At 34.6% G+C, this 14276-nt stretch overlaps 1 protein-coding gene across 2 annotated transcripts in view; it reads left to right on the top strand.

The window, feature by feature from the left end:
• Positions 1 to 14276, top strand: part of LOC145249765 (centrosomal protein of 112 kDa-like) — a 777157-nt gene that overhangs the window by 628709 nt on the left and 134172 nt on the right. For both annotated transcript variants that reach the window (XM_080111687.1, XM_080111688.1), the window contains 2 exons: positions 2218 to 2297; positions 13655 to 13790. In XM_080111687.1, coding sequence (XP_079967813.1) covers positions 2218 to 2297; positions 13655 to 13790 — 216 coding nt within the window. The remainder of the gene's footprint in view (positions 1 to 2217; positions 2298 to 13654; positions 13791 to 14276) is intronic.

The raw sequence follows: 14276 nt of genomic DNA, 5'->3' as shown, positions 1-14276 counted from the left end.
CCCAACTGCACGGACGAAGACCTTAGTGTTGGTAATGAAATCGCACGCCGCTGGTTGAAGAGATGGAGCGACAAGATATGAATGAACACCAGTAATTCTATTTATGATTAATAATTCGTTTTGTTTATAAATATCATCATCTCTCCCTCCCTAGACATTCGTGAATGTTTGTATAAATAAAGTGAAATTACTGTTGTTTCTATTAAATGATGGAAGCTTTTTTTTTTTTTTACAAAGAAGTCACCACTTATCAAGGTCCGGAGGCCACTCGGGGATAAGGATTATTGCGTGTACAGTAATCAGTGGGATAACGTCGTAGTAATCGGTATTAATGGAGATCTGATAAAGTATCTTACTTAAGAGGGTGGTTCAACAGGAACTTGTTTATGTTGAACTTGAAGACATCCAAGTTGCAGTCAGGTGGGAAACAGGTAAACGGAAGAGAGTTCCACAGGTGTGCACTTCTAAGAAAGAAGCTTTGTTCATGTAATCTACATTTTGATTTAGGCACAGATAAAGAGTGTGGACAATTACTGACAGTGGTTTCAGCTAGACAGGTATTTTTTGTGAAAGATTGGCGAGGGGTACCAGAGATTGGAGCTCAGACGAGCATTTCCCATGGAAATAACGATAAAACAACGAAGAGAGGTTGCAGGGAAGAGAAAAGGGCATCCCCCACTAGGCTACAAAGTCTATTTTGTACTCTGTCAAGGCAGGATAGGCTGTTTTTAGCAGCTCCTGTCCATATATGGCAGCAGTACTCCATCCTTGGGCATACTTGGGTTTTATATAGATAGAGAATTGCATCAGCAGTGAGGTATCTTCTGGAGCGGTAGAAGGATTCCACCATCTTTCCAGCGACCTTGGCAACAGATTAATATGAAATCTGCATAAATTAAAATATATTTAAGCATATTTTTTAAAACAGTTGAGAGAGAAAATTGAAAGAAAAGTAAAAGTTTATAGATAAAACGAAAGGGAATACTCCGCTTATTTTTTTTTAATCGAAAAATAAATAAATAAAAAAATAAATAAATAAATAAAACCATAATTAATTTTATTTTGGAATACCATCTCTCTCTTTCTCTCTTTATTGAAAACATTTTTCATGTTAGTCTGAAAAAAGTAAAACTACCTATGTCAATATTACACAGCAAAAGAGTAGTCAAAAATATGGTGGCCATATTGAAAATGTCTGAATGAAAGTAAAAAATTAGCCAATGATAATGCTTAAAGTATGATTAAAGTATGATTAAAAAGTATGATTATTTAAAAAAAAATGTGTCATTATTTTTAACGATATTGATGGAGCGAGAGTGAATCCTAGTTACTGAGTTTAGCTTCTTTTGAATTAGATAGAGAAATCAAATATCGATCAATATTAATTATAAAAATCGAACACATTGGTCGAAAATAGAATGTTGCTTTTAATAACAGACATACATTTGCCAGAAATCAGTAAATAGATTTATGCGTGTGCATGACCGACCAACAAAAGTTGCTATCTCAGACTTGAGCATGGCAAAAACAAAAACACAAGCAAAAAGTTGCTATCTCAAACTTGAGTATGACGAAACAACAAAAAACAAAAAACAAAAAAAAAACGTTTAAATGAAATACATTCTTTAAATCAGTATGTTTAAGGATGAAAACTATTTCAACCTTAAGCATGACAGATTAACTAACACACTACTTTAACTGTAAGCATGACAGATTAACGAACGTACTATTTTAACTGTAAGCATGACAGACCAATGAAAGTCCTACTTCAATCATAAGCATGACCGACATGCAAATCCACACATACGAATACATCCAAAAATTACCCTTTCTTCTTAAAATGTCTTCAGTAAAAGAATCATTCTATTGTCAAAAAGAAAGAAAAGTTAAAAAGTTGCAAAGGGTGAATTCAGCTGCCAAAATGGCCTCCGAGTTCCGAATGACAATTGGAAGTCTTCTGTCACTAGAGGCTAATGGAAGGTTGGGTTGATGCGAGTTGTACGTCATAAATCAACTTTTACAGAAAAGAAAAACAAAACAAAAAATACACACACAAATGCGTCCCCTTCCTTTATCGCATCATCATTATCTTTTCATCTTGTTGCGTTCTTGTTGGCAAGACGCACGATGGCTAAAAGCCTGCCTTTTCAATGTAATCTTAATGATTTTGTCTTCCCCTTTCCCCCTCTCACTTTTATTAACCCTCTTTTTTTGCAGGTGCAAGCAAGAGAGAAGGAACTCTCCGAGAGTCAGGTGAAATACCTGAAATCCTTGCAAAGGCTTGAGGCCGTCATCAGGTAAGCTACCGAGTGCAACATTACCAACCTTTGATCTTCGGTTAACAACTCTACGAGAAAGGCAAAGAAATGGTTTATCTTAGTTTCGATCCCATTAGGAACAACTTTGATGGCTTCATTATTAGTTACTTGCATGGAAACGTCGCAGTGAATGTTTGGATCATTTTTTTTCTTAGTTTTAGGACTTTTTACAAATTCTATGAGGCTTGTTGTTAGTTTTACAGCATGTCAACCTTTATTATATTTATTCCCAAATCTTAAGTCATGGTGTTTGGTTTAATACTTTTTTGTAGGTTCAGCTCTGTATTTAAAAAAAAAACAACACATTCAACTTCTGTTGTATTGAAACGTTGTAATTACATGTTAACATTGACCCGACGTTGTATATGAAAGTCTTGCAAAGAAACAAAGGAAAGAAATTCGACTCTGCTTTTTTTAGCTGAAATAAAAGACATTTATTCATAGTACTTTCCAAACTACTCCTGTATCTGTTTTACAAGCCTTTTCATTCCCCATGTGGTTAATAAAACTTTGCCGTGTCAAACACATGCTTCAAATCTTTCTTGCAGACACGTGCTTCGTCTCATTGTCGCCGCCCACGTGGTTCTAAGTTCCTCTCCCCTTTTCCCCCCTTCTCTTCCTTTGCTTTGAAGTCAACTCGCGCCGTGGCCTGGTCATTTGCATGCGTCAAGATGACGACGCCGCTGCTACATTACGTGTCAACGGCTTCGTTACATACCTACATACCTTCTCATGCCCCCAACAAGTTTTTACAATAATTTATTAAAATCTGCGCCGATGTAATAAAAGACAAATAGGGAAAAAAACCCAAAAAAAACTAAAAAAAAACAAAAAAAACGAATAAATTAATCCATATAAAATGTCTCAGTGTATAGTTTGTTCGACTATTTCATTTTACCTTTTTTCTCTCAAAAAAAATTTTTTTTTTCATGTATTTCTCTTTTCTTATTTCTTTCGTAAAAAAAAAGGAATTCCAACATATTTTTCTAATTATTTAAATATGTTTTAATACGCTTAAAGGGGGGAAAACTCGGCCAACTGTTTAAATAGCGAGAATGTAGTTTTTTGTATTTTCAGAAATTTCACTGGTTTTGCATCGGTAATTCCTCCAGAGGAGAAAGTTTTTCTTTTAGTAATAAAGTCAGTTTATTGTTTTTCTCGGCAGTCTTCTATAACAGACCTGTTTTACCGTTAATGTATTGCAAGTTTCGTTTTTTTGCTTTTTTCAATCGTGTGTGTGTGTGTTTTTTTTTCGTGCATTCTTTTCTCACTTTCATCCACAACTTCCGATTCTTTCTTACCCATCATAACATTTATATTTCTCTCATTGTGTTCATTTAATAGAAGATATTCACACCAACTTCTCAATTAGTTTTCTTTTGGTTAAAACTTCCTCCCCGAAATTTTTGACTAAACTAGTTAGCATAACCTCTTGGTTATTCCTACGACTCTTTTGTCCCTTAGCTGCTCACCCGATTGTAGTGATGTTATTCGAGACAACACTAGTTAATCTAATCTTTTTTTTAGTCTTGTGGTCATTTTGTCTCTAAATTGCTTAGTCCCTTTGAGCGAGATTATTCGAGACATTTACAATTAGCATATAACCCAAAGGGCCAGAAACATCATCCATGCTTCAATTCAATCGGCTGTCAATATATTATGCAACAATTATTGCACTTTCCTCTTTTTGTCACAATATAGCTGGACCTTATTTATCTTCCTACGCAACATTATTATTTGCTTACTACTTATACTTTCCAATAACTTCATTTGTAAACGAAACCATTAGAAGGCCCGTCACTAACCTTCATGTTTTCTTCATTTTCTAAGCCACCTTCCATTCTCTGGAAATCTACAGACACATTCAAAGTCATTATCCACATCCTTCATTTCTGTATCTGAGGATTGTAAGTACCTTAAAAGCTTAGTGGGCACTTATCTTTCTACCACAGTGGCTTTGCGACTTCTGCATATTATGCCCATAAAGTACGTCAGTTTTAGGATGAAATAATAATGTTCAGTTGACATCAAGTGTCTGATTTGACAACCAAGCAACTTTGCATGCTATTAGTTTTAAAATTAAAGATGAATATTTTTGTGTTTAGATTTATAAGAATCCAAAGAACAAAATTATTATTAGTTTTAAAATTAAAGATGAATATTTTTGTGTTTAGATTTATAAGAATCCAAAGAACAAAATACTGAAAAATGAAAGCACCAGATACAGTTTAAAAAAATTATAAATAAAAATTCATTTATAAGTCACTTGGCATAGTTCCGTGCTAAGAATTGGATGTCTCTCTTTTTTTTGTGAAATTTTAAAACTTTAGTAATCCATAAAATAAAAGAAAATGGAGATATTTAGTATTCTCAGCTGGAAGTCGGACATTATTTGAACAGACCGAATACAAATTTACAAGAATATAAATATGTTCATTTCTAAATGTTTAATTCTAAATTCCTACTTAAAACCGAATAAACTATTTGATACATCAAATGCGCATGAAACTATTTTCGCTATTTTATTGCATAACCGTAATATTAGAATTGTTGTCTTTAACATTAAAGGTAATACTGACGGTGAACTAGGAACCCCTTTTCGTCAGCAGGGCAAGTCGGAACTTATCTTGCTCAGACGACCCTGTGAACAAAAACCTTTCCAGGTTACTTGTCTACTCTTCATACGTGTGTCCATCCCTGTCATCCATAGCACACTGTTCAAGTGTGAGCTGGTCTGCACTGAAGCAGCTACATCATGAAATGTTGTCGTGAATTCACCAGCAAAATTCTTCAGTATTTTTGCATAAGAAACCGTTCCAGGATCATTTTAGTATTGAAGTTATTTACTAACTAATAATTTTCCTACGACTTTTCCTCTTGTGATAACGAGATATAACCGACAAAACAGAAGAAAAAAATCGAAAATGAAGCATAAAAGGAAAAATAAAATGAACGATATTACTCACAGACCGGTGCAATTCTTTTCTTTTTTCCTCAAAGTTTTCTTTCTTTTCAACTTAGTTCGTTATTTCTTCCTTTCTTTGCGACTGCATTCTCTCTCATAGTAGCCTTTGCTTTTTTTTTCTTTTTTAGTTTCCATTTTGAACCTTTTTTTTGTGAAAAAGGCCTAATGTTAATGGCGCCAAATAATCTTCTGTAACATTGTCGTTAATCCTCTTTAGCAGTGCCGTTACATTTTAACGGGTTCAACACGTTGCATGCAGAGATAGCAAAGGAACAACAAAAAAAAAGAAAAATTCGATTCAGGTATTTTTAGTTGAAATAAAAGGCATTTATTCATAGTACTTTCGAAACTATGCCTGTATCTTGACTTTACAAGTTTCTTCATTCGCCATCTGGTTAACAAAACTGTCGTGTAGAACACATACTTTTCTTCTCCTGTGTCGACACGTCTCCTCAAGTCCAGTCACTGTCATGCAGGTTTTTCAAACCTCTCTCGTCAGCACGTGCTTTGCCTCACTGTCGCTGCCCAGGTGGTTCCAAATTGCTCTCCTCTTTTCTTTCCATTCTCTTCCTTCTCCACTGCTTGATCATTTGCATGTGGCAAGATGTCATTACATGTTAGCAATTTCATTACACTATCCATGTATCTGTTTAACAAGTATTTCAATGCAATGGGCTCTGACCAATTTAGTGCACTTCTACCCCTCTGCATCAAACAGTAATGTCTCACCCCTTCACTGTTGGCCAGTTGTGTACAAATCCCAAATGCTATAGAAGCCTTCTATCATGTCTGAAAGTGACAAAATTAAACGAGCGAGATCGGAGATGTGCTGGTGTACAGCTCATGCTCTCTACCGATCAAAGTTATAACAACAGGACCATTGCCAGCACCCTCAAAATGCATCGCTAGATTGCCACAAATAACAGGGACGTGCCCAGGGTGATGAAAACAAAGTTTCCGGCCACATTTATGGTCTTTGGTGTGGTTTCAAGTGAGAGCTACATCATGCTACCCTTGAAGTCTTTGAAGTCGGCTTGAAAATCAACAACAAAGTGTACCTGTATGTGCTGAAGAGTGTGGTGATCCCCGCCTGAAATCAGGTGGCCGTTGGCAGACCTTGGGTATGGCAGCAAGACTCAGCGCCAGCCCACGTCCAAAGAGATCGAGGCTTGGCTTCAGAATGAAGCCTACGACTTTATACCCTTCTCTCACTGCCTCCCCTCCTCCCCGACCTAAACCCGCTGAACTACTTTGTTTGCTCATACGTTGAGAACATCACCAACATGACCTCTCACAACACCACTCGCCTGATTGCCACCATTTGCCGAGTATTTGCCGAGCTCCCGCCGGTGCTTGTGGAAAAGCAATACTCCCCCGTTCCGGACCCGTATCAAGGCAATCATTGAAGCTGAAGGTGGCTACATTGAATAGATATCAGCTTTACTTCATACTCAAGTTACCTAAATTGATTTTTTCAGTAAAAGTTTTAAAATAAAGCTGTAGTGTTGTTTTCTTTAGGGGCGACACTTTTATCGTTCCACCCTGATCAGTATTTCTTCTTTTGGTCAGAATGGACCTGAGAGCAAAAGCAATCAAGACGTGATTACACATCGCTAAACTGAGACTTTACTACCAGATGTAATAATGAATGGAGTGTACAGATACAAAATACATTAGAGAAATGGAGACCCGTTGGGTTACTCATAGAGTGTGGGTTAAATTGTTTGCACCTCCCCCCCCCCCCCGATTCAAAGTCAGTTGAATATAAAAAATAAAAACGGCAAAAATAAACGCCATTTATTTTACTATCTATCTATCTATCACTCTCTCTTTATCTATCACTCTCTCTCTCTCTATCACTCTCTCTATCTATCACTCTCTCTCTCTCTCTCTCTCTCTCTATCTATCACTCTCTCTCTCTATATAACTCTCTCTCTCTCTCTATCTATCACTCTCTCTCTCTATCTCTCTCTAGCTCTCTCTCTATCTATCACTCTCTCTCTCTATCTCTAGCTCTCTCTCTAGCTCTCTCTCTATCTCTCTCTCTATCACTCTCTCTCTCTATCTATCACTCTCTCTCTATCACTCTCTTTCTCTCTCTATCACTCTCTCTCTCTATCACTCTCTCTCTATCACTCTCTTTCTCTCTCTATCTATCACTCTCTCTCTCTATCTATCACTCTATCTATCACTCTCTCTCTCTATCTATCACTCTCTCTCTCTATCACTCTCTCTCTCTCCATCTATCACTCTCTCTCTCTCTCTCTATGTGTTAAATAGTATTTCTGCTTGTAGCGATAATCCCCTTTGTTTCTAAAGGATTGTTTCAATGTTTAATTTTCGTTCCTTTCTTCATTACGTTCGAATGTTGAACATAGAAAGAGAGAGGGCGACAGTAGCAAGAGTGATATACAACATAAAGAATAAAAGTGAAGGTGAAAGTCATAAAAAAAGAAATAGGCCACATGGGGATTTAATGGTAAATTACGGCTAATTAGAACAATTAAAATGAAGTTTTTTTGTTTTTTTTAAATGGCTCAATCCTAAAACTGAGGAAGATGTTAACATGTATTTTGCCTTATCTAATCTAGATTAACTAGGAGAAAAGCTGTTGAAAACAAACATTAATTAATTCAATCCACGTATGATAATAGATACTAACGGGACCTGTGGAAATTCATATGTAATATATTGATGCGGGCATTTTGTAGACGTTCAGTGTAAATGGATACGCTCTGATATTACTGTAGCTCTTTTGTTAAAACTGCAAAAGTATTTATCTAAGCTAGCACGAACGCCTGGCATAGCCCAGTCGTAAAGTACGCTTAAATATGATATTTTAATTTTTGCAGATTTTGTATATATTATTATAGAGTTCATGTTCTATCGATTTTCATATATTATAAAGTTACGATTTCCAAAATAAAAAATAAAAATATATCCATATGACTTTAGTGCATTAGCTTGAATCAAAACCGAAATAAAAACTTATGAAATAAATATACATATATATATACATATAATTGGAGTTCCTTCAGCCATAATCGAAACCGAAACTTATGAAGAATTCTTGATAAAATTATTGATACAAAAAAAATAAATAAATAAATAAAAATAATAATAAATTACTGGAGTGCCATCAGTTATAATCGAAACCGAAACCAAAACTTATGAAGAATTCTTGATAAAATTATTTATGACAAGAAATGGAAGTATATAACAAACAATCTAGATGTAAGCGTGACACAGAAAATAGCACACACTATCATATTAATTAGTCCTCGTACGAAAGCGCAGGACACAAGATGTTTTAAATAATAATAGAATAACAATAATAAAGACTTTCGCTGACGAGGACTACTATTGAGCGTAACCAGTTATACAGTCCTTTTGAAATTTCCATCTCTATTTTTCTCGTTATCTACTGAATATTTTTAATTAAACTTATATGAAATATGTTCCTTATTAAATTGTAAAGATTTTCTATTCTGAAAGAAGTTTAAAAAATTTAATCTAAAAAAGTTATTTTAAAGTTTTTGTTAAAAAGATTCAGATTTTCTCATTATTCAGACATGTATGACAAAGAGCAAGTTGCAAAAAAGAGGTGTGGTGAGAGGAGAAATAAAAACTGAAACAGAGAGAATATTCAGACCTGTAATAATACAAAGAGGGGGTTGCAAAATGCAAAAATGGGTTGTGGTGTGAGGAGAAATACAATCTGAAATAGAGAGTAGGAGAGTTTTTATAAATACATGCACAACCACATTCATTTTTTTAAATCCAAATTAATAAATTAAATAAAATATAATCTTAAAAAGATACGATACAAGTAAGAAAAGCATTTCATCCAAGGCATGAAAATTGTTAAACAAAATGTTTTAACTATAGGCTTTAAAAATAAAGGTAGAAGATTCAATTTGAAATTTATTTATCTTCAAAGTGTACTTTTATACATTTTACAAAGTAAGGTATTAAATTTTTGTACCTTACTTTGTAAAGTTTATAAAAGTGCACTTTGAAGATGAATAAATTTCAAATTGAATCTTGTACCTTTATTTTTAAAGCCTATAGCAAAAACATTTTGTTTAACAATTTTCATGCCTTGGATGAAATGATTTTCTAACTTGTATATAGATTAGAATAATATCCAGGAAGAACATTCTAAATTAAGCACGGAAATCTGTTGTTCTGGAACTCTGACTAAAATAAAAAAATAAAAGTATATTAAATCGCATTTTGTTCTATACCACGAAAATGGATCTCAATTCAACTATGATATGTTTTGAACTAATAGAAACAGCGTGATCACGTAGGTGTCTGTGAGAAATAACTCCAGGTAACTAATGTATCAATCTTGAAATTCCATCAAGCCCTTTTTTTAAATCGTTATTATATAACAACAAAGAATGTGATTCTGAACCAACGTGAGTATTTTACACATGACTGGATTGAAATTGCAAAACGCATATCTTACAGAATAATACAGATATTAAGTTGACGATTAGCAAAAAGTAAAACGCACACAAATGAAAGGTACATAATAGTAAATGTTTCGTGGTTATCTTTTCTTTTGTGTAATTGTTTCCTATTTCTGTTTATTTCTTAGACCTTTCATCTCTAATTACCTGTGTTGTCTCCCCTTTTTTTACCTCTTCCTCTTCTCCCCTCCCAAAGGAAACGTTTTCGCATTGTCAAACATATTCTACCTGTCATGAACGTTTCATGATTTTCTCACTCGTGTCATCTCACAATTCTTCTTTTTTGAGGATTTCGTTTGCCATTTCTGTATTGTCTTTATCTTTTTTTCTGTTTACTATAGAGTCACCGCTGTTAAGGTATTAGTGTCGCTTAGTTAATTTAATTAACTTGGAATAGAAAATACTTAACAAGCATAAATAATATATTTACTAACTAGACTGAGACCACGTACAAATCTACACATTTATTAACACATCGACAAATGTAATGACAACAACACAACACAACATAATAAATACAAATGTGCACAAACACTCGACTAGCTACACCCACTATATATGATTTTCCCACTCTCTATCTGTGTCTAAATCTAAATGCAGATTGCATGAACAAAGCTTTTTTCCAGAACTGTCCGCTTGTGGAACACCGTTCTGCTGGCCTGCTTCCCAGTTGAATACAACATGGTAGCCTTCAAATCCAATGTAAACAAGTTCTTGTTGAGTCGTCCTCATAAATAATCAAATTCTACCCAATTTACACAAGTAACCATTACTACACTATCACCTTACATTCATTAACCCTTATCCTCGGGTGGCCTTCAGGCCTTGATAAGTGATGACACCCAAGTAAAAAAAAACCCCCCGAAAAACTCATCATTGTGGTTGAATCTCTATTTTAAATAGGATAGGGATATCCTGCCAATGCTGTAAATGCGCTCAGCATGGTGAGGTAGGATGTTTTATATCGCTTTCATGGGTTGTCTTTACCATGTAAGATAGAATTACGGACCAGGATAGCATTACATTGCATTTCCCCACATTAGTTTGGATAAATTGTTGTTGAAACATACCTTCGCCTTCCATTGTCTGGGTCTCTCTGCCCAAAGGATAGTAACCCACCAGTGTCTTAACAACTACTGTTCATCTCCGTTATTCTCCTACACCGCTTATAAAGGTTCAGAAGCCACTCAAGGATAAAGGTTAATGAGTGACCACCATGATGATCAATAATGCAATGCTTTTGTTCAGTCTCAAGAGACAATGGGCATCCCCTGTAAGGGTAACTGTGCATGTAATTGTGAGGCAAGTGTTGTGCAATCTCTAACCACACCGCTCCTGAATCGGCACTACTTGAGTCCAGTGGCAAGGAGAAGTGCTAGATAACTAGAAACAATGCTGAGATAAGCGGAGAGTGCATAGGACACATGAAATTCCCAAATGGTCACCCATTTTAATGGTAGAATGATTATTTACGAGGCCGGCATAACAAAAACTTGTTTACATTGTACTTGAAAACAATGACATTATAGTCAGCTTGGAAGCAACCTCATGGTATTTGACAGATGGGCAGCTCAAGGAAAAAAGCTTTGCTCATGGAATTTTTATTTAGTTCTAAGTACAGAGAGAATAGGGAAAATTGTTAGCAGTGGTTGTAGCTAGTCGAGTTTTGACATGAAAGTTTTACATGGAGGAATCAAAGATTGAAGCATCTCTATATATAAAGTTAGGCATGTCTATATACTTGTATGTGCAGGATTCATTCCCAAACAATAAATCATTGGGAATTTTAGAACAAATCTACTGGACGTAATGGGTCAAATATAGGTTATATTTAGTTTAAGTTTGTATTATGCAAAGGAAGTAAAAAGTGTTGAAAGTTTTTTGTGAAAATTTAGATATTTTAATTTTAGTGAAATTTTATGAATTAGGCAGCAATTAAAAAATATTTCCTAAATTTCAGTTCTTTTAATGTATTTTAAATGCTGTTTAGAGTGCATAATATGGGCACAGCCCCCTATTTGAACAATCAAATATTTCAGATTTGCATTAAATTTGATCCAATCATTAGACACCAATAAAACGAAATTTCCTGAATTTCAATTTCTTCTTAAGATCCCTTAAGCTTAAGCCTTAAATTTGAGATATTTTCTGGAATCAAAAATCATGTTTGGATCAAAATTGAAATAAGGATTCTAGATAGGTTTAGAATAATTATATCAAGATTTTAATAAATTCATTTTTTTTTTTTTGCAGACTGTTATCCTCATCTTCATAATTGTTGTTTCACCACATTTCGACCAACTTATCCTCTAGCCTTTTTCAAGTGGTTAACAACGATGGGATAGAAATGCTGAGTCTTGTAAATTATCCCCAGTAACTACTGCCTTCCATAGTTGTTGTCTCACCACGTTTTGGCCAATTAATTCTCTGGCCTGCTTTGGGTAGGATTGAAACCGCTATCTTCAGACAATGCTCACCTGAAACTGTAGAGACTCAACGTCTCTATCTACTGTGCCTTAATAAGATATCAAAATTGGATTTATAAAACCATAAGATCCAACCTTGATCGCCCTTCAGGGTCTGTGGTACAGTGAATAGAGGTGTTTAGTCTCTTAGGTTCCAGGTAAGCATTGTCTGAAGATAGCGGTTTCAATCCTATGCAAATTAGGCCAAAGGACTAGTTGTCCAAAATATGGTCAAACAACAACTATGAAGATGAGGATAGCAGTCCACAAAAAATGAATACAGAAATTATGAAGATCTCGTCTCAAAGGATTAAAACAAAAAAAAAAAAAATTTTTTAAATAATAATATATAATAGGATTTTAATCTTTGTAAAGGGGCATGAAAGTTGTTAAAAACTGATTTATTTTGGGGATTAATTTTATTTGTCTTGTGAATGATATTCTTCAAAGTATATAAATAATTTTTTTTTTTTTTTGTTTTTTACAAGAGAATCACCGCTTATGAAGGCTCGAAGGTCACTTGTCAAGTGGTTGGTGAGACAACACTGATGATCAGTAGTGGTGGAAATTGAGTAGAATTTGATTATTTGAGAGAGCGGCTCAACAAAAATTGTTTACATTGAACTTGAAAGCTACTATGTTATAGTCAGCTGGGAAGTAGTCCCGTAATATAAAGTTCCACATGTGGGAGGTTCTTGTAAGGAAACTTTGTCTATGGAATTTGCATTTAGTTTTAGGCACAAATAGAGAGTATGGGAAATTGTTGATAGTGTTTGAAGGTAAGCAAGTGTTTGTTGTGATGTTTTATAGGAGGGGATCAATTAAAGCTCAGTCGATCACCTGTCATGAAAATAATGATAGAAAATGGCGGATTGCTAAAATCTTTTTTTGTGTGTGGTAATAAATAGCTCCAGTGGATCTGCTTGATCATTTTTTATAACTTTTGGAATTTTTACTAATTTTAACATACCATGTAAGTACATAACATTATTGGTTCTCCACCAAAGGAGTGATTTGACCTAGTAATTCACTCCTGTTCATCTATTCGTACTTTTCCCAATAACCATGCCTTGGATTATTTTTTTTTTTTTACATTTTGCACAAACGTTAGTCATGGTGAAAGTAAACGTTGCCAGAATTGATTTTCTGAGATAAGTCTGGTTGCCTCCCCTAGAGGACATTATAGGGGTAAAATTGTTATTAAATCATTCATCCATTCATTTGTTTGCACTTTTCTCAATAACCACGCATTGGATTTTGAAAAAATTTTGCACAAACATTAGTCATGGTGAAAGTAATTTTTCGCTATTTGAAATCCTATTATACTGCAGAATCACCAAGGGTTTCAATAGTAAACTGATTTTCATTTCCAAGGAACCCTTTGATTATCTATAAGTCTTCTTACAGACATTAATTTTTTGGTTCCAGAGACAAAGACAAGGAAATAAAAGAGTTGACAAATACAAGCAGCGAACAGTGTAAGCGTGCGGAAAAAGCCATGGAACAATTCAAGGTGGAAGTTGAACGTGAACAGGCAAAACTCTACAAGGATATGAAACTACAGGTGAGTCCATATTTATCTTTCAACAAGGAAAGAGTTGGACGCATTAAGTCGGTTTTTGACGGAAGAAAATCCAACTCCCCTAAAAGTGGCACTCACTTTCATTGATGGAACATGGAAAAGATGAAGTATCATAACAGGTACTACACTTTCCACCTAACCAAAAGTCTCGAATCAATCAAAAGTCAACAAAATCAAATTGATTATGAACGTTTCATGGCAAGTCTTACATTTCTGAAATGTGCCTTTAAAAATCAATTGTTGTTGTAAATTATTATTGAATGGCCTTGTGTCAGACTAGTTTTATTTGAATATTGTTCAATGATTTAAGGTGTTGGTTTTGATGTACTTCTTCTGTGGTTCACTGGAAAGAGATAGTTTCCTTTAATTTTAATAAGTTTAATCGTCGTTTCTCTCGGTCACTTCCACACTTTTTCATTTGTATCAATAAACTTGATCCTTGATCCACAGAGTGCAGTTCATCGATGC

This window comes from Euprymna scolopes, chromosome 28 (genome assembly GCF_053919585.1).
Source record: "Euprymna scolopes isolate OS-2025 chromosome 28, ASM5391958v1, whole genome shotgun sequence".
Lineage (NCBI taxonomy): Eukaryota > Metazoa > Mollusca > Cephalopoda > Sepiida > Sepiolidae > Euprymna > Euprymna scolopes.
Note: the sequence above shows the minus strand (reverse complement) of the source record. Positions and strands in the feature narration are given on the sequence as shown.